The sequence below is a fragment of the Melopsittacus undulatus genome, chromosome 6, assembly GCF_012275295.1.
Source record: "Melopsittacus undulatus isolate bMelUnd1 chromosome 6, bMelUnd1.mat.Z, whole genome shotgun sequence".
Taxonomy (NCBI): domain Eukaryota; kingdom Metazoa; phylum Chordata; class Aves; order Psittaciformes; family Psittaculidae; genus Melopsittacus; species Melopsittacus undulatus.
In genome coordinates, this window is record NC_047532.1 from 58,459,536 (window position 1) to 58,480,068 (window position 20,533).

Consider the following 20,533-nt stretch of genomic DNA (forward strand, 5'->3'; position numbering starts at 1 on the left):
TTGTGTTTCTTCCTCTGACCCCTTCAAATAAACTTCCTCTCTGATGGATTGGCTGGAAGAGGCAATGTCCCACTAAGGAGTTAATCTTCACATCACTGGGGGAAGAATTAACACAAGAAAGTGGTTATGTCAGTGTGGAGTTACACATCTAATGCTCCCTGGGATTTCTGCTCCAAATGTAAGTCTAATTAATTCTAAATGAGAAATTCTTCTGGCTTCATTAAAGTTGACATCTGCAGGAACACCGGTCACACACAGAGGTTTTCAGCTATTACAGCAAATATCTAGCATAAGAATAACAATGGATTATACATATTCCCTGCAGAGATCAGAAGAAATAAATACACTTTGGTATCACAGGTTATAGCAAATGTCTAAGTCACATAAATCAGATTAAATATCACAGCAGATCAGCATTGTAGTACAACCAGCAAAGCAAAGGTGTGTCTGAGTAGAAAGAGTCACTGGGGAGGAAAATGCCAGGACTATGGTGTCTGTACGCATTCACCACAGCCAGAGGGATACAAGTGAATATAAATACACAGCAGAATAATATAGGAGACTACTAGATTATAGTTTTTGCTTTTCAACCTGCTAAACCCCAACCCCCATACAAAAGCCAAAACCTCAAGTGTCAAAACCAGATTAGAATACTCTATCATTTCAACAAAACACTGTTTTTTTTTCTGATGACTGGAGAACATTGAGGTCACAGGATACTGTTCATCTCTCCAGACTCTGAAAAAGTAGGGGATGACACTGCAAAATTGCATGGAAGCCTGATCAAAGGGATAGCATCACTTTTACATCTGGGCTATTATTAAATGGGAATTTTAACCTATTAGAAGCATTAGAAAAGAGCACAAGGCATAATCCTGGTACTGGATATCAGAGTTTATACATAAAATACAAGCAAACTGTTCTACTCTGACAGCATTAAAAGGCATTACTTTTTTATAGAGCTCCTTATGGTAGGCAAACTAGCAGGCAGTCAAATAAAACTGATATTCATAACAAGCGGGGATAAAACTTCAGAGTAGTGAAAACATGATAGAAAATACAATCTTATTTACAAACTGCTTTGTTTGCGTATACCTTTTGCTTCTGAAATTAAAAATATTTTATAAAAGATAGAGCAAATCAAGCCCAGAAAGTCTACTAGACGTAGTCATATTTTGAAGGGTACGAGCGTCTTCCATCCTCACTTCGAGCAGCTTCTTCATATCCTGCACCTTTCTTAGTCTTCGTTTCGGGTTCATACCCTGAAGCAACCTTATACGGCCCTGTTCTGTAGGAGATATTCCGTCCTGAAGCATTGTAGGATACTGCTTTGTAGCTAAAAGAGACACAAAGGATGGTATCAGCCATCTGGAATGTCTGTGATTACCCAGTGTTGCATCCTCTGTTCCTGTTTGCCACTGGATTTTAGGCAACTTTGTACTGTGTCATAACTTGGAGACACCCAATGAGCTCTGAGCAAACCATCCATGGCAGTCTGCAAGTCTCTTTTAAGTTTTTTAATAAACTTATGCTTTCTTTCCCATGAGTAAACCCTTGACTGAAGTATCCACCCACAATAACCAGCCACATAGATATATAAAGCCCTACCTGATGTAAATCACAGCTCAGCTGATGCGATATACATCTGCTGGTGACATGCTAAGCAATTTACAATCAAAGCTGCAATTAATGGGCCTGAATAAGCCAGTACACTGCACATTTTTATTTTAAGGTTGATCTCTCCTGCCCTTTCTGTTTGTTTACAAGTCATGTAGTCAGGGAAAGGAAATTGTTACTTTTGACCCATGATATGGGGCTATCATCATGGTGACTCTTGCAGCAGGGGTATTACACGTAGCTATATCCTGTTGCATGCTGTCTGTATGTGATCTGGACACCCAAGCTTTCCTGCAATGCCTTCCCATGTCTACCACAAATAAGCTTACCGGGATTCTTCTGGAATCAGCCCTCTGCAAGCCAGGCACATCATGATGCCTCCTACGAGGGCCAGACCACCTGCCACCCAGCCAACAAAGAGGGCTGAGCCGAAGGTATATCTGCAAAACACAAAGACGTTGCTGCTGAGGGCTGTGACAGTGGGTTAGCCTGCTTCTTCTGAAATGCACTGAACATTATCATTTTCCCTTTGGCCCTGCAGAAGCTCCTGTGAGCACCCTCTCACTTGCCAGCTCATCCTCAATGGACTCTCTACCTCCTTCTTGAGCCATGTGAACAGAGAAATCCCAGCCAATTTGCTGGGACAAATTATCTCCAGTGCAGATTAGAAAAAGACTCAATAAATCTTCCTAGTCCTGGGACCAGACTAATATGCAACCAGAGTTTGCTTTTCCTTGAGCTGCAGCCCACCTTGGCCCTAAGGGAAATCTGCACTGTTTAGCACCCTAACCTAGGTGACCACCTACCTGTTCTGGACATTCTGATACATTCCTTGGTACATGTTGGCTGTGGACATCCAGAAGTTTGTGACCAGCATATTGGCAAACACGGACACTCCAGTGATGGCACAAAGACCTGAGATCAGACAGACAAAGATACAGACTGAGACTCACATAATTCAAGCAGTCACCTTTGGCCTTGAGGAAATAGCTTAAAGCTCTGGAAGAGTGGCTGAGACACTGCTTTGTGTCCCAGCATGTCCAGCGTAAGTGGGGACCCACAATGTGTTTTCTCACTGAAAATGAGTTAAACAGATCATTTTAGCTGCTGAAAATACCCATTAGTTCAGTCCTAGAAAACTATTTTACAGTGAAAAACATGGTCAAAAGATTCCATAACAGAAATTAGATTTTGCCTGGGAAAATACCCTCTCTCTCAGGTGTAAGAGGAGATACATTTGTTTCATCACTTGATAGTGATGTCTGCAGGCAGCAGGCAGGCTGGAAGACCAGAACGAAGAGGCAGGAACTTCTTTCACTCATCTGTAAAGGTAATCATCATGATGCCCAGCCTGGCAGCAATGGCATTATTATTTGCTATTTCACTATTCTTTTTTTATTCTTTTCATTTTTTATTATTCCAGTTTCCTCTTTCAAACCTGTGCTTATTGCACATCTTAAAGTTGTACTGTCTCATATCCCAACAAAAGTTAAGAGCCATTCAACTATAAGAATTTTAAATAGGGACATTCTCCTTCCCTTAACTAGGATATGGATTTGATTACTCATCTGCAAAAAATTGTGGGAAAACCTGTAAGTGATGTATTAAGCATTTTGCAATTTCAAGGTAGCTGGGCAACACTGGAGATTCCTACAGCCCTCCTGATAACCCAACATATTTAAAAATTGCAAGTTAAACTACTGCAGCTCTGAGAGTCTTCATAAAATTGCTATGTATAAAGCCTGAAACCCTTCAAAAAACCATTATGTATAAATAAAAGATATATTAGTACATGACAACAGTACACATACAACAAAAAAATGAGAGAGATTTTCTTTTTTATCCGTTGGCTGCTTTTTCAACCTTCTACATTGTGTCACATACAAATTTCTGGTTTTCTTTTACTAAACAGAGGTAGAATCCACTTGACCCCAGGAGGTCAGGCTGGAAGACAAATGCCAATAACTTCATGCAAGCATCAGTGCTCTGGGTTGATCCAGAGCATCTGCTACCTATGACCAGAAGTGCGTAAAGACTTGGCCAGTCCTCAATTCCAGGCAACTGCAATGCCTTGCACATGAAGCACACAACACCATCCACTTACCAGCAACAATAAACATGATGCCAGAGGTCAGAGTCATGTTGGCTTTTGCAGTATCCTCCATGTTGCCAATACGAATGCATTTCAGAGCAAAAATGCACACAAGGAGGCCAAGGATTCCCAGGACAATACCCACGATCATGAGGGCCCTCACAGCCTGGAACATTGCTGCAAAACAAATCAACAAGGGTCACACTGAGTGTCTGAAATGACATTTGCCAGAGCCCAGGAGGTTTTTAAACATTGTTTCTGTCTAAAAATGAAAATATTAAAGAACAAAAACTTGGGAAATGGGCACTGGGTCTACTCTTTGGGTTATCTGGGGCACCTCTGGAAATGTGGCTGTTTGTCAAGAGTTTGATAGCTTAGACATAAATTTTTGCAAATGCTCATTGGCAACTGTTGTGATTTATTCAGCTGAAATTCATTGAGAAAAGTTTGTGTACATTTGGAATAAGAATGATTTCATAAACAAATTGATTGAGAAAGCTTTCTTTTTTTATTCTCCCCAAGCAGTGATGAAAGCAGGCAGCTCCACCCAGCTATCCATGATATTTCCAACTAATGTGTGACTCAAAATGGAGTTCTGTAAGTTCCTGCTTTACAGTAAAACACATGGTACAGAGGAAGAGGAATATCACCTTGGCAAACATTACACATATACCAAGAAATAGCAACAAAGCTTTGGCAATGACCTGTCCCAGCATATCATTTCCATGTAATTTTTAATGTCAGTCCTGTATAAATCTGTCTACATTCATTAATACAACATACAAATACTCTAGCCCCAGATTTGTTTAATAGCCTGCCACACAGGTGAGAATGCTTTGTTGGAGGCAGGCTGTGATGTTGGTGGGTCATGCCCATTGGGAGCTGAACACTGCTGTCCGTCAGCAGAAGGTGGCAAAAACCCTCCAGACTCCCCTTGGATAGAGAAGAGGGAAAAGCAAGGGGAAACTTGCACCTTTTGAAATGAAGAAGTGAAGGGAGAAGGCCATGCACTTGAATACCAAGGTGATTTTCTAATAAGATGCCACATGTCCTATCTTGCCTGAAATTCAGTGCTGGCCCCAGACATTTCTCCTCCCTGCCTGTGCACGTGTACCTGGCAGAGACAGAAGGCACCAGTGCTGGCACAACACTAGGAGAGGGTAGTCAAAAGTATTTCAAGGGCTGTTGTGATTTGGCTGGGATACTTTGCAGCCTCTTCTTGCTGTGCGATGAGCACTAGCAGCCTGAGTCTGGCTTTGGTGCTCCCCACATGACTAACCATCTTCAGGGAAGATAATGTGGGTTGTGCCCAACTGAGAAGGGCAGACAACATATTCCAGAGCCCCAGGGGCTTCATTCAACCTGCCTGTCACCTGTTTTTATGGGATGGCCAGGATCATCATGGTGCCCAAGGGTCCCACATATGGTCCAACTGCAGCAGGAGGCACTGGAGCTGTAGAGCAGGGAGCAGAACCCTCTGGTCTTGCACAGATTGGGAGAATGGTCTATAAACCCTTCTAGGAGGGCAAGGGTGGGTTCTGGAGTGGCCATGTGGGTCTTCTTGCCTGTGGGGTACCACAAACTTGAGCAGAACCATGCTGGCACCATGATGCACAAGGCAGCAAGGCAGTCTGCCATCCCACAGGCTGGGAATATACCACCTTCTCCCATCTGGCAGTCCCACTGGGGCTGCTGTTCTTATGACTCAATTTGTCCTTATCAGCTGATAACAAGTGCTAACGAGCCTGGGGTTTTCAATCTCCCATTCATCAGCCCCCAGGTGTGAGCTCATTAGTTATTCATCAGAGAACAAGAAGCTGGTGGATATGTCTTATCAGCCTCCAAAGGTTGTTCACACAGCACCTGATGCAAAGCAGAAAGCTGCAAAGAAAAGAAAATCACAACATTCATTTGTCTTTACAGTCACTTAAGTTTTCTTTGCAACTGCTTTTGTTTCAGGCAGGCAGGAGAGGCTGATACTCCAAGGTAGCATAAGACACTACAACATTACAACTTCTATCATGATGGAAAGTCCTTGTCCACAAGACAGTCCTTCATTCTTGAGATACTTCCTACAGACATCACTGTAGTCGTCTCAGCCGTTCCAGAAGTGACCCTAAACTAAGACCTCCCAGAGATACTGTGGGTTCCCAGGAGAGATGTTCCCAGTGCCTTAAGCACCTGTGGAAGGACACAACAGGCAGGCCAAGCCAAACAGCTCCTGGGACATTGCTCTTCTCCTGGAGCACTGAAGTCCCAGTGTGGTGAATCTCCATTGAAAAAGAGCAATGCCATTGGGAAGGGGAGAGGGAGGAACTCAGCAGGACACAATAGAAAAAATGTAAAATAGTCATCATCAGCAATTCCTCTCTCCATGAAGCTGACTTATGCACCATATTCACAAAGGGACAGAAAGGAGAAGAAACTGCTCCCAGGTCTGCTGTGACATAAAGGCCTCTTCACTTGGCTCATGGGAATGAAAGTGAGAGCTGTTTAGAAAGAGAGCACTGCAGTTTCAAGTGAATTTTGGCATCCATCAAAAGTCCTCTGAATAGAGCAGCTTTCCAAAGGTGAATAACCTCCCCTAGAAGGAAGGAGTGGAAGGGCTTAGACAAACAAAATAGGAGACTAAAGGGGAAAGAAAGTGTCAGGAATCAGGAGCACTAGGTAACAAACAGCCCTATAGTTAAAATCAAGCAGAAAAACTACTTGCTGCTGTTGCAAACACACTTTCCCTGCTTTAGGATAGCTTTGCTTCTACCTGCACACATGTGGTTGCTCTTTTGCACAACTGATTTCTATACAAAGGGATGATGTGCACAGAAATTAATAAAAATGCAAGCCTATTCACCAAAATAGATGTCAGTGATCTGAAACCACAGTTCGCATCACTGTGTCTGTCTGATCTAAGTGAAACTGAAAAGCTGTATTTTTCCTCACTATTGATGTGAGTAGTGAGAGGTGGGTGAAGTAAAACAATTTAAAGTCATCACATGCATTTCTGTTACTAATACGAAATACAAAAGTGGAAATCAAACTTTATGACTACTTATGATTTATGGAATATAAAAAGTTTAGGGGGAAAATGAGTGTTTAAAATTAACCAGATTCAAGCAGGGGCATTCCATCTTTATGCTTTAAGGTACTCATCAACTAAACAGACACATAAAGAGAGCAAAACTGAAAGACGATCCCTCAGACACAACAGAAAATGCCTGTGACTGCTTTGTACATTTCCCTATTGCTATATTATCTAAAAATAACATTAAAAGTAAAATCTTGATTATGATAAATTGTCATCAAAATATGGTTACCATTGCCTCGTTGCTCTTTTAAAACACAATCACTTACATATGGCATTATAAAGACATGTATATATATGCTGATCAACATTTGTGCATATAGTTTAATAAATATATTTTTTGCTCTTCAAAACAAGTGATCCCATAGAAGAAGTGACCTCAATCATCAGTTTTGCCCTTCCAGATGAAATAGAGCTCACTTAGCAATCCTGAAGCTGGCTACATGGAAACACATTTATTCCATCACACCCCTCAGGACGGCCAAAAAGCAACCACTACAGACAACACAGTGGTCTTCAGCAAAACTCTCCCTCCTGCCTCACAGTTGTGAAGCAAGGTTGGCATCACTAAGGATACAGGGCTGTAAGCCCCCGTCATGCTCTTATCATGCAAGGGGGCTGAAACCATGATGCTCATCCAGAGCTCACCTGCACACACTCCCAGGTGGTAAACGCCACTGAATAAAGGTATTATTTTGGTATAGCCTATGCACATATCCTTATGCTCATACACTAGGAAGCTAGGAAATTTTACTCCTTGTAAAGTGCTTTATGATATCCGCTCCTACTTTTGGATGAAAACTGCGCATGCTACAGGACAGCTAGGTAAAGCCTGGTGTATTTTTCCCCTACCTGGCAGCCCAAGAATGGTGAAATATGGCCGGCACTCTGTAAAGCCTGAGCTCTGCTGCACGCAGCTCCTCCACAGTCCCTGATATTGGAAGACGGCCGTGACCGGATTGTCATACAAGTCCTGCGTGCTCCACATATCCATGGCAGTGGCCACCATGCACCCCGCAACACCTAGCGATGAAATGATGAACCCCGTCACCTGGCAGATGGTCGTGGACATGGTGGGTGCCTCAGAGAGAGGAGGCAAGACCGCCCTGATGAAGCCGTGGACCTAATGGGAGCACCAAGTCCTCCTGCCTGAGCCACCAGAAATGCAGCAGCTCTTATCAGATGTTTTCCATTGAGCAGTGTGTTTACTCAAAGTGTTTTTGCAAGATAGTCCAGTTTCACTCTCACCAGGTAGGTTTGTGCTGGCAGGGCCCAAGGTATTAGCTTTTGTCCTTTAGAAGTGCTTGTCCTTCCCCAGCTAAGCAGCCATGCTCTGTCGAGTGTTGGGCAACCCACTTGGAACATGCGCTGTCCCTCCACCGAAACCTTTTGCCATCTATTGGGCTTCTCCTACGTGCTTGGCACAATGCAAACATGCTAAGAGGGGCAAAGGGAAGGACCATGTTTCCCAGGTGAACTCAGCACCTAGCCCAGGTCACCTCCTCCATGGCCCTCTGCTTATGCAAAGGAGAGTAGATCTATCGTCAGACCAAGACAGCGATACCTCTGCACGTGGCCACCCTTGCAGGTGTCCTCACAAGAGGGATGGAGACAGATAAGCATGGCAGTGGTGAACTATATGGGGCCACCAGCTCCATCAAGGGAACAAAGAGGGACATGGGACAGGGCCACTCCTTGCAGTCACTTTAAGCATCACTGAAGTTGCCTCGGATGTTGACCATGGCACAACCCAGGACACCAAGCCAAGAGCCCCATACTGATCCAGCAAAGCTCCTGCAAACTTGTTCTTCTCTTGCCCACATCCCTATCACCTGTCATGTGGCCCCACTGAAACCTATGTGGGAACAAGGAGAGGGCTCAAGGACCGTTTGGAAAGTGTCTTTTTACAGGTGCTTGTTTGTATTGGTTGGGGGAATGGTCCTGGAAAAAGGGGTGGGGAATATAAAAATGAGGAAATTAATTATCTCTTTGCACAGTGGAGAAGTGCTGGACTCAGGGGAGAAATATAAATTCACTGTGCCACTCTGCCAATGGAGTGCAGTGAGTTACAAGGACCTTCCAGACTTACTGTTCATCTGTTCTCATCTAATACCCTGCTCTGACTGGTTTACTTCAGCCCTGACCTAGAAACAAGTTCCTGATTTAACCAGTCCCCACACATTCTATGCCACAGGCACTATCAAACCATTGCCTGGTTGTGAACAGTGCGAAAGCCACCAGGAAGAGAAGAGAGGGTGATTTCTGTGGCTGGGTGAGTTACAGTGAGGTTCTGCCTTCTGGAGAATGACCAGCCAGGATGCCCCTTCTGCTTTTGTAGCTAGCCCAGCAAGCTGTTAGTCAGCAGACAGATTTGCTTTTTCACTGGACTCTGCTGTAGCAGCCAGAGCACAATCCTATGTCTAATGGCCAGAAAACACAGCCACCAAAGCCCTCCTGGGGGAGGCACATGATGTCTTTGCTTCCAGAAATTTTATTCTGATTTAGTAATTTTCACTGACTTTGACAAGTTCCCATCAAAAAACAACACACCTCCAACACACCTAAAGTCACAGGTTGCTTTCAAAAATAATAGCATGAGTGAAAATCACAGAATTAAGTCTTCTGGCACCAGAGGCGGTAAGAGCTGCTCATCCTCAGTGAAGGAGAGGGCATGCTGACTAACATTCTTCATCTTGGAAAATTCTTTGTGATAAATCAAGGCTGGAGAGACCCCAGAAGCTGAGAGGACAATAAGTGCTAAAACAAGTAATGTGGCCAGCTCTCCATCCTAACCTTCACTGCCCTACAGCCAGAGCTGTGTCCCAGTCCTGAAAAGCTGGTTGCACTCAAGCCCTGCTGTTCCTCTGCAGCTCTCCAGAACCCCTGTTTTTCACGCCCAGGACTCGCTGCCTTCTTGCCATCTAGTGGTAAGAGACCACATCACTTTTTCTAGGCTAGACCACTTGGAACCGTTTTCCAGGGACACATACTCCTCTGGGACATAACCCCTATGCCAAAAGGTGGTGTGACCCTTCATCACTAGTGTATAACAACTTACAGGGCTAAAAATAAGCCCTGAGGAGGAAAAATAAAAGAAAGGTGGAGATTAGAGAGGGGAAGCATTCTTTTTCTTATATTTTTTTTCCAAAAAACTTCATTTAAATTACTGGGGTGGGGGGGGGGGGGTTCTGCTAATTGAGTGTTTGCATGAATACCAGTGGAGATTGCTCTCCCATGTACCATGCTCATGTGTTTGCTTTGCCAGAAAGGGAACCACCACTCCTTCCTCTAACCCTTTCTGCTTGTTTCAGCTACAAAGCAGCAAAAGCAGCTCTTAAAGCCAATAGGGACCTTCTCTTCTCCTCCTCCACCATTTCACATCCCAAAGCCCCATTGCTCCTCCTCACACATCTATTGGAAAGAAGTCTAACCCCTGGATTGCTCTTATTTTTACGCTGAGCCAGAGTCCACCACCTGGGTAGTGCTGCCTCACTAACCTTTCTTTGTGGATATAATTTTCTCCTGCTGATGGGGGATGTCAGTTCTCATTATCAGCTCTCTTACTCAGGAGCATCAGAACCTCAGAGCAATGATGGAGCAATCAAAAAACATCATCAACAACCTCCAGGTATGCAAGAAAGCCCAGGTGAATCCGTCTGTCTTTGATTTTGGGAGCAAGATTGAATCATATCTCTGAAAAGGGATAAGTCAGCATAGGGTTGCATATTACCCCCTGAAACCTTATGCATGCCCCCCCCCCAAAATGGAGCTGAGAAAGCAATTTCAGTGATGAGGGTCATGCTGCAGTCTTAGATAAGAGGCAAACAAACACCCAACCATGCTCTACACTCCAGATGTTGTCGTCTTTGAAGGATTATTGTGTTTTGGAGGATTGTATTTGCTCAGCCCTAAGAATATTGCCTAAGGTGCTATCCGGGCACCCCAGCACTAGCTGCTTGCCATTTCGCATGCTCTGATTAGTATCACACTAGTAAACACTTGGAACTCAAAGCTTCCACAGATACCTTCCTTTGTGGTTTGTCAAAGCAAAGTTCTGGAGAAAAAAAAAAAAACTTGTTTCCATCCCAACCCTTTCCCCAGCCCATTTTCTCTGCCTTTCTGAAATGTTCTAATTTTATTTTTAATGGTTGTTTCTGAGCCATGCATGATAGGGGAAAACATATTTCCCTTTGCAAAAAAACTCATCACCTCATTTTCCCAACACAAGATCACCTGGGAGTTTTTATCTGAACTGTTGGCTCAGAACATAACCTGAAAAGTGTTTGGGTGATAAGATAGCTGTAGAACACTGTCTAAGCATCTTTGCCACAACCTGATGCTCATCTCCAGCCACCCCTGGGAGATGCCTACAGCCAGGATTGGTTGAAGGATGGCAGTCTCTCCCCAAGCACATTCCTGTTGCTCAGTCTCCAGCAAGGTGGCTGAATGCTGGGGCCAGAGGGCTAAGCAGTATCTAAGGAAGGGATATAGTGGGGAGATAGTTCTTGAAAAAGCCAAGCTTCCTCCCCAAGGAGCAGGGAACAGGTATCCCATTCTGAGTATTGGGATGCTTCCAGTGGTTCACCCCACTCGGAAAAGGAAGGGTACTTTGTGACCGCTCCCCTCTGCAACCTGTATTTCAGCTCATACTTGCTTTATCTACCCAGGCATTGACTTTACATTATCTCAAAACGGTTCACTGGGCCCATAGCGATTCCTGAATGTTATCACAACCTCTCCCAGAAAAAAATCACCTACAACTCATGTTTACTTTAAAATTTGCAAATATAGCTCACACCCTGCCAGCCAAATCCAGCTTGTTCAGACTGAAACAAAACAAACCCACCCTTCTCTTTCTGTCCTTCCATTGCTGTGATGACCCCAGCCTCCAGGAGTGTGGCCCACTAGTCCACAGCACAAGAATCACAGAATCGGCTCAGACCCACTCTATTCCATTGATCTTCAGATGGTCCAGAGGGGCTTTCAAGGTCCCTCAGCAAAGCTGGGGTGTATGAAGCTGCATCCTTCCCTACATGCATATGAGCTTGTAGCCCAGCTGCAAATCTCCACAGTCTCTTGCCATTTCCTTTGCCTTGCTCCTCCTATGTCCCCCAGCCCAGATCCTTTAGGAATATTTCCTTGTCCCTCACCCTTTTATGTTGTAAAGGCACAAGACAGCAGCAGGGATGCGATTCCTGTCATCTCCTGCTTGGTTCTCTGCCACCTCTCTCCACCTTGAGTGTCACTGGGAGTGGGGTGCCCAAGACCTCTCTAAGAGTCTCACATTAGCTCTATCCCCACCTCACATATGCTCTTGGTAGGTTATATCAAGTCTCCAGCAAAAAAATCTTTCTATGCACAAAAGTTTTAAGCAGGTTACAGCAGTTGCCTGCAGACATTTCAAAATGTGGAGCTGAACTGACCGTGTTGAAGGATTTTAAGCAGCAAGCACAACCTGGAAGGGAGAGACTTTGCCATGTCCATCACCAGTGGAGGATCATGATACGGCAATTAGCAGTCCCCTCACAAGCTTCGGGCATGAAACAGTTCCAGGGAGCAGAAATGCTGCTTCCTCAGCCAGTGGGCTGCCCTGTCTCCAAAATCCCCAAAGCAAGGGTTTTACTAGGGTTATGCCACAAAACACATGTTGATCATATGAAATAAAACCTTGGTCAGAAATGATACAGAAGAGAAAAAAATCCCAATATACCAACATTAAGACTTCCCTTAGGGAAAATGTATGCATTTCTGCCACCCTGCACCAGCAAAACTGAAAGCAGTTGGTTTTATGCAAAAGTCTGGACAGTCATGATTACATTCCCATGGACTATATTTACTCTGACCCCTCTAGCAACATACAACCTTTTAATAGTTGTACAACGTTAACAGGGTGCTCTCTGACTTTCAAAGGTTGCTGTTGGAAAAGCAACAATATTCCTCTATTTCAAGCTTCCAGCCTTTTGTTCCATAGCAGAGAGACACCTCAGCCTTTCCGAAAGGGTCAAAAAAGGGTTTGACGTGAGAACAAAACGTGCTTTCAAAAATGGCTGAAGAGTGCCAGAGAAGAAGAGACCAATACAGACAACAGGAAAATTACTGCCCATGTTATTGTAATTTAGCAAACTTACAAGCAACAGAAAAATGCTTTTTTTAGCATAAAGTGCATTGTGACTTCCTCACTAGGTGAAAACACCAGCCTTGCCAAACCTCAGCTATTGCTATTTGTCTATTATTTGTGTGTTCAAATTCAGATTGTGTCCTCCAGACAATCACGGTAAAGTGTGCCAAGACACCAAAGCAAGTAGCAAAAAATAATAAGAGAAAGCAAAATCAGAACAGGCTTAGTTCTCAAGTGACATATTGCACTGGGGACTGGCTGTTTACAGCTGAACAGCGAGGGCAAGAGTATAAGCTACCTGTATTATTTCCCATTTTCATCTATTATCTTGATTTTTCCTCAATCTATTTGAAATTAAAATTCACAACTAAATTGAAGACCAATGATGGGCAAGACAAGTTTAATCTTTGCTATGGGAGCAAGGGATTGAGAAAAAAAGTCCTCAGAAACCAGAACTCCATTGATGCACTCAGGTCACCTCACTGCTTTGCTAGAGTCTTATTATTTTTATTCACTCCGGCACTATTGTTCCCAATATAAATTGCTATTGTCAGAATAATAAATAGGGGTTTATAATGGAAATGCTGACAAACCATTAACTATAGTGTGGTGAGCAAGGTGGGGTTTAATGGAGATCAAGGTGCAGCACCCTTGAAATAAACATTGGGATGATCCGCTTTAATAATATCTTTAGCAAATTAACAATTTGATATTTTTTTAGCATTGTTCCTCCCCCCAGTTGGGATACAGTTGCCTTTTGCTGATGGCAGGTGGGAAGAAATGCCCGTAGGAGCAGATGAATTCAGGAAACAGAGCCAATATATAAAGCACAGCAGCAAGGCACTTGGTTTTGCACCAGCTTCTCCAGAGAGTGGAAGTGCCAGACAACATATTAACAGGAGTGAAAAGCAGGGGGCAGAACAAAGGGGTGACTTCAGAAGAGCAAGCCCTGTTCATTAAAAAGAAAGGGAAAGAAAATCCACCTTACTTTGTAAGGCAGTGCTGACAGCACCAGTCACAAAGAGCATCTCACTAGGACAGAAGTATGTAAATATTCATATACCTACACACCAGCAGGGAAGGCACTGACTCTCCAACACCACTGAGGATAAGGGCACTAACTTTGAGGGGTCAGCATCCCACCCGCTTTTATAAGTTGTGCTTTATTCTTTGGGCTTTTTTTTAAACCTTATTTTTTTGTGTAGGAGACAGCAATAAACCCAGCAAACACTCATGGTAAATCCACTCCAAGGTGGCAGGTCCATTAGAAACCCTACCATTTAGGATAGGATGCTTTTCTCTATCTGCAACTGGGAGGGAGACACAGAGTTTGCTGTGTGTAGCTGAAGAGGGTAAACCCATCTCCTGCAGCCCTCCTGCTAAATGAAGGAAATTAATCCACCCAGAATTGCTGCCTATTTCCATTTTAGGAAACAAATGCCTACTTGATAGACACCAATCTGGAAGTTTGGGAACTGCAATTGCCCATTTTTTTCCTGTGATGCTGAAGTTAGTGGTGGAGGTGTTTTGAGAGAGCAAAACTCCAAGATCTCAAGTATTCTGGTTTCTTCAAATATTAAAGTAGTTCACAGACCTGAAGCCTTGAAAAAATTAATTGCTGTTATATATTCTGTAATTTTAAGCTTTTAGAGCTGAAGAATTGAGGGAGTCCCACACTGCGTTATGGGTGTGTGTCTGTGGAGAGGGTTGGCTTTTTACACCCCTATTTGTTCCTCATATGGCAACATTAATCTCTTTCCCTGTAAGGAATTAGCCTGCTGGAATTAAGTTTGACCAACCTGTTCTGCCCCTTGCTGCACACATTTCCCCTTGGTGAAACTGCTCAGCTTTCCTGACTGTGGCAGCAGTGTGTGAATACAAGCCCTGCACAAACATCCTTCCTTGGATGTTATCCTTCGTTCACTCATACAGCACACAGCTTTTGTCAGGGGCTACACAACTGGATGCCCAGGCAGAATCAGGCTCCTTCTAGAAAAGGATGTATGTCTGCAGCCAGGAGTCTGTGTGAACAAACAAGGCCATTCAAAGCCCTGTGAGTATCTCCAATAAGGAGATGCTCACAGGCGTCCCTGGCACCTGTATGACAATGCTGTAGCACAGCTAATGACAGACACCAGTTGGGGACAAGGATTCAGAGAAGAGTGACATGGAAATAAAGCTCAGGAGATTAATAACTTTTCCTGATGGTGTCTGAGGCTAGGTTATACTGTTTTGATTAGTGCAGAGATAGGCTACTGGTGAAAGAAGCAGTTTTTGCATACAATGCTTATTTCTGTGTACTTTGGAAATGCCATTTTGCAGGCTTTCTGCAATGATTTGCTGATATAATTGGCTTCTTCCCTTCGTTCTTGCTGTGCCAAAGCTCAGAGGCTGGGTGGATATAATAGTCTAAGTGCCTTTTTTCTCTCACTGTATTAAGGCAAGAAGAGAACCTAGATAATCCTGTTGTAACCTAATTGTTTGCACCCCTAGATAGTCTGTGCACAGCCAGGACAGGAATGATACTCATAGAAGTAAAAAGTGGAACCAAAGGAGAATTAGGGAGAAATCCAGCCTGGTGGTATTAGCCTACACAAGAAATACAGTGAGCTGAACTGTGACATATCCTCTTAGAAAAGGATCTTCTCTGATGCCAAGAATATTAGTGGTTTCTGGTGGAAAGCCACACACAGCCATGCAGCTGATGTAGGAGTATGTACCCAAGTCATTCAGAGCATGCAGGAAGATCACCCAGCAGAGCAGCCATTGCCCCAGTGCATTACCTGGACAACACCTCAGGAACATGATGCAAAATCAGATGTAATGAGTTTTGCTGAACCTCAGCAAAAGGGGGGTTTCAGGTTGAGATACCTCCAAGGGACCTGTCATCCAAACAGGGTGAGGTCCCTTTTGGCTAAAATTTGAGTTCCCAACCTGCACCGAAAACCACCCACCAACACCAGTCATGCACAGCTTTTGGCACATGCCCGTGGCTCTGCCCTCCCACCTCTCTGCCCTCATGGCCAGCAAGCCTTACCTGGTAGCCCCAGGATGGTGAAGTAGCCACGGCATTCGGTGAAGCCGGAGCTCTCCCGGACACACGTACGCCAGAGGCCCTGGTAGTTGAACACTGCTGTCACTGGGTTATTGTACAGGTCTTGAGTGCTCCACTGGTCCATGCACGTTGATGCTATGATGCCTCCTATTCCTAAAGCAGACACCACAAAACCCATGGACTGGCATATTGTCACCGACATGGCACCAAGCAATCGGTAGGCAGATCCTCAGTGTGCACAAGCCTCTACAAGCCAGGTCTGGGGTAGGCAGCCAGGGTAGAAGGGACTTTTAGCTGGAGGCACAGCCTACGTCACGGACGGGAGTCAGGAGAGGTCTGGTCCACACCATACAAACCTACCCTTTCCCTTTATCCGTTTCGGTGAGATAATTTGCCGCTCTCAGTACCAAGAGCCGTTTGTTACACACAGTGTGAACGCCTCGCTCTCTGTTTACCTTCTCCCTCCAGGCAGAGGTGCAGCTGGCACAGGCCAGATGGGGACCAGTGGGTCCCTCTGTAACAGCATGGGGAGAGCTCCTGCAGAAGTGACTGCACACTCTGGGAGACCAAGCACAGACACGCTTAAATTGGATGAAACAGAAATTATGGAGACCCTAATCCTTTCCTAGCAGGGATGATGCTTTTGAGCCAAATGGAGAGGCATTTATTAGCATACCTCTATCTGACGTTTTTTGCTCAACCAAAATATTTAAGGATAAGTGTATAAAAGAGGATAGTGTACAGCAAATGACAGTGCACCAATGTTTAGATGGACCTTGCTGCTTGGTCAGGTCAGGCTGGCAGCCCATAAGAAAGCCAACAGTTGCTGAAGAGTGAAAGGTGTGAACCTGCAGTTTGTTGTGGCAGGACCAAGTCTGGCAGGCAGATCAGGGGGAAAAAAAATGAATAGAAGCAAAGGTATATACCCATTTGATATTGCTTTGTCCCACTCATCCAAATACGAATTTGTACTTGTTTAGATGGACTGAGTGACGGCAAAGCAGACATGTTGTTATATATTACTGTAAGGCAAGAGCACCTAAGAGACCTGACCTTGTCACAGAAAATCACTTTGTCGGGTAGTGTCTTTTTTGCCTATTCTGCTACAACCCTCACCACTTACTTCCTTGCCCAGTTTTCCTGGTGCTAACCTGTTTGCAGTGGGAAAGTAAACAGGGAAGTTGCTGGAGAGCAGACCTCCAAGGAGATGATGAGCCCTGTTTCAGCAGTGCCACACTCACACAGGGCATCTGGAGGGGCCAGGAAGGAATTCTCAGAAGAAGCCCAGTGAGGTGACATTGAGGTGGTGGAAGTGGAAGGACACCAGGGAGCATGAAGAAATGGACCACTCTCATCTGGCTATATTTGCCCTTCCTGAAGGACCTTTGAGTCTCTCCCAGATGCTTGGTCTCATGTGTAGACAGACTTGCCTGTGAAGCTGCTTCTTAAGAAGATCCAACCTGCTGTGAGAACACAGCAGTTGTCTCCTAGAGATTATTTGGTTTCTGCATCTTCCTGAAAGAACCAAGCAAGCTGGAAAGGACCTTGGAAGGTCATCCAGTCCATTCCCACACCCAAAGCAGAGCAACTCTACTTCTCATAAAGCTCTGACCTGCCAGAAGAGAACATCCATGAGGGAGATGTTGTTCTCACTCAAGATAAATTAATCCCAGAGTTTCAAAAATCAATTCTAAAAATTTTATGCCTGATACTGAAGTTTGTTATGCATCATTTGGAAAGTAGTGCCTAGAACTACACACCAAACACGGAAGAGATAACTCCATGTGCCTCATCAACTCTCTTCTAGTTTAAACATATCTTTCCCCCATTTTCTCCAAAAGAACAGTATTGGTGATTCATGTGCACTTCCATAATTCACTCTTTCTCCCAGACCCTTTTTTGGACACAGCGATATCCAGCCCTAGTGACACACCTCACTCGTTGCATGTCATGACTGTAATTACTTTCGGTATCGGTCAACATCGCTTAATCACAAAAAGCTTTCCCAGTATCACACAGCTAAATATAGAGCCTAAGACTAGAGCGCAAATACACTCCCTATGTTTGTCACAACCAGGATCACCTGGGAACACCAACGACTCATGACAACCAGGGACTGTTTTCACTGAATTAACTCAAAGGGTAAATCTGCCTTGCATTCTATCAACCTGACAGGCCTGGAAAAGGCACCTCCGTTTGTTAGCCCATTATCCTTAGGTGGAAAGTGCTCTATTTTTGCAAAGGGACACATCTTCCCTGTGAAGGTGATGAGGCCCCGGGACAGGTAGCCCAGAGAAGCTGTGGATGCCCCATCCCTGGCAGGTTGGATGGGGCCTGGAGCAACCTGGTCTAATGGAAGGTGTCCCTGCCTGTGGCAGCAGGGCTGGGACCAGGGCATCTTTAAGGTCCTTTACAACCCAAACCAGTTTGGGATTTATGATCTCAGCCACATCATCATCGTGTTTATTTCAGTGGTTGTGCCAATGTAACAGCAGCCAGAAGAGTAAGGTCCTGGTGTACAAGTAGTATCATTCACAAAGGGAAATTTCTTAGCTGTAACCAAAAGGACAGTTTTATCTACTGACACAGTTTTATCTACTGACAGCATTTCACAGTGAAAATAATCAAGGACTGAACTCCTTCAACCACCATAACTTACCAACTGGATATGAGAGTACCACTTACTTCCCTTGTTCAAAACTCACCTTTAACAACTGTTTCTCTTGTTGATGTGCAATCTGCGACTCTCACCCAGGTCACCTGGGAGGTTCAACCACCGTCCTGGGCTCTTGCTGTTGCTATTTCCCCTTGTCTGCCTGTCTTTTACAGTGCCTCTCATCTGAACAATTCCTCCTTGATTTCCCAGAATTGAAATAAAACTCACCCTGCTCCACTTAGTTTTTCTGTAAAAGCTTATTCCTGCACTGGGGTTTTCCTCAGAGCAAGGACTTGTTCACTCTCCAGTAAAAAGTGTCAGAATAAGGTTTGGTAGGAAATGCAAGTGCTTTTAATCAGCAGGATTTGTTCATTGTAAGGGAGTAGATTTAAACCAAAAGGAAAAAAAAAAGAGGGGTAAAAAAGGCAGGGGAAGGGTGGCTTTAGTTCATCTTCTGTTACTTAGTTTAATATCTTAAACAGAAAAATTAAACTCTCCCCAGTCTCATCCTTAGGTCTGTTAAATTTCTGTTTTTAATTTCTAAAACCCTGAAAGAAAACCCTTCTGAACAGCTACCACCTCTGCTATGAAAAAAAACACCCAACAAAAACCAAAACAGTAGGAGATGAAAGTATCTCCATAGGGTCAAAGATCTCACAGCTTCTCCTCACAGGATAAAAAGAACTGCACCAGAGCTGAACTCTACAGAAGCATAATTGTAAACGTGTTTTTGATGCTACAAATAAGATTAAAGCATGAAGATGTTCCTGTGAATATTCATGTGCCTAGCATGCATCGCTAAACCTCAGCAATAAGTTGATGCTTTTCCACAGCCTCCACCTCAAACAGATCAGGTGGTCCTGCAGAGAGAAGTGGTGCAACTGGAAGGCAACACTCAGCCCAGTACACCCCATTTTCATATTCTTTCCCTGCTTTCATATTCTTTCCAACCCATGTGAATTTTTCAAACTTACAGCTGAGGAGGAAGGAAAAGTGATGCTGAAGGTGAGAGGGGTGTTACAACGGGAAGATGGCCTGGAGTTTGTCTGCACAGGTTAAAGGCTTTTATACTGTGTGAGGTATCACATGAACTGATGTTTAGAGAAAGAGAGAACTTCTTACCTCTTCAGGGCAATACCCATAGATAGATTTTGGGAGAGACATCCTAATGTTTGCTGGGTGATGCTTGCCCATGCTAGCCAGGCCACTTCCTGGGCCTGCTTCTTTCTCCTGTTTTCTTCCAGATTGAAGTGGAACCAGGAAAAACTTCCTCATGCTGATAAAACAGCCCTGGAGGAAAATAACCTGCAAACACTGTCCATACCAGTGTGATTTTCAGCTAGTGCTGGTGGAGGGTTTAGCTTTTTCTGTGAAACGGACTCAGAATAGCAGTGATAAAAAAAGAGATAAACTGTAAAAGATACTAAATAATGGAGTACATAAATATTGTAGGTTTGTATTAGTGTAATGCAATATAATAATATATTATTATAACAAAAACCAATAAAATGTACATAACTTAGAATAAAAACTTCTGTGAGAAGACCAATTTTGAAATAAACAGAACAGAAAAGAAGGATGGAGCAAGGAATTTGGACCTGCAGTTTCACTTGTGCTGGGCCTAAAATGACAGTTACTTCTAGTAAAGACAGTCTCTTCTCCATTCTCTCCCACATATTAGACATAGCAAAGGCAAAGTCTTCCCTGGGTATTGTTTAAAGGGCCTCATCAGGGAGGATGCCACCAGCTGCTCCTTCTACCTGAAGTCCCACCAAATGTGCCCAATCCCAGCCACCAGTGCTGTCCCTGCTTAAGTGAAATTGAAAAACAATGACAAACTACCTGTTAGAGGGTAGAGACTGTGGTGTTCTTTGTGATTTTGTTGACTTAGACTGGCTTTAATCATTGCTGCT

At 44.1% G+C, this 20,533-nt stretch overlaps 1 protein-coding gene across 2 annotated transcripts; it reads right to left on the minus strand.

The window, feature by feature from the left end:
* Positions 1–1,158: 1,158 nt before the first annotated feature.
* Positions 1,159–16,166, minus strand: CLDN18 (claudin 18). Of its 2 annotated transcripts, none has more exons than XM_005143074.1 (5): positions 15,947–16,166; positions 3,722–3,886; positions 2,424–2,532; positions 1,947–2,057; positions 1,159–1,336 (listed from the first exon to the last, which is right to left on the minus strand). In XM_005143074.1, the coding sequence occupies exons 1-5, from the start codon at positions 16,164–16,166 to the stop codon at positions 1,159–1,161; spliced, it is 783 nt and encodes a 260-aa protein (XP_005143131.1). The 2 variants fall into 2 exon arrangements, with proteins under 2 accessions (XP_005143131.1, XP_005143130.1); XM_005143073.1 differs by lacking the exon at positions 15,947–16,166 and adding an exon at positions 7,644–7,863.
* Positions 16,167–20,533: the final 4,367 nt, after the last annotated feature.

Bases quoted from the DNA above. Each gene is read 5' to 3' on its own strand.
- CLDN18 (XM_005143074.1), bottom strand. From the start codon at position 16,166: ATGTCGGTGACAATATGCCAGTCCATGGGTTTTGTGGTGTCTGCTTTA. The intron at 2,533-3,721 runs GTAAGTGGATGG...GTCTGATCTCAG, and splicing joins CATCATGTTTATTGTTGCTG to GTCTTTGTGCCATCACTGGA. The intron at 2,058-2,423 runs GTAGGTGGTCAC...TGTGTTTTGCAG, and splicing joins TATCAGAATGTCCAGAACAG to ATATACCTTCGGCTCAGCCC.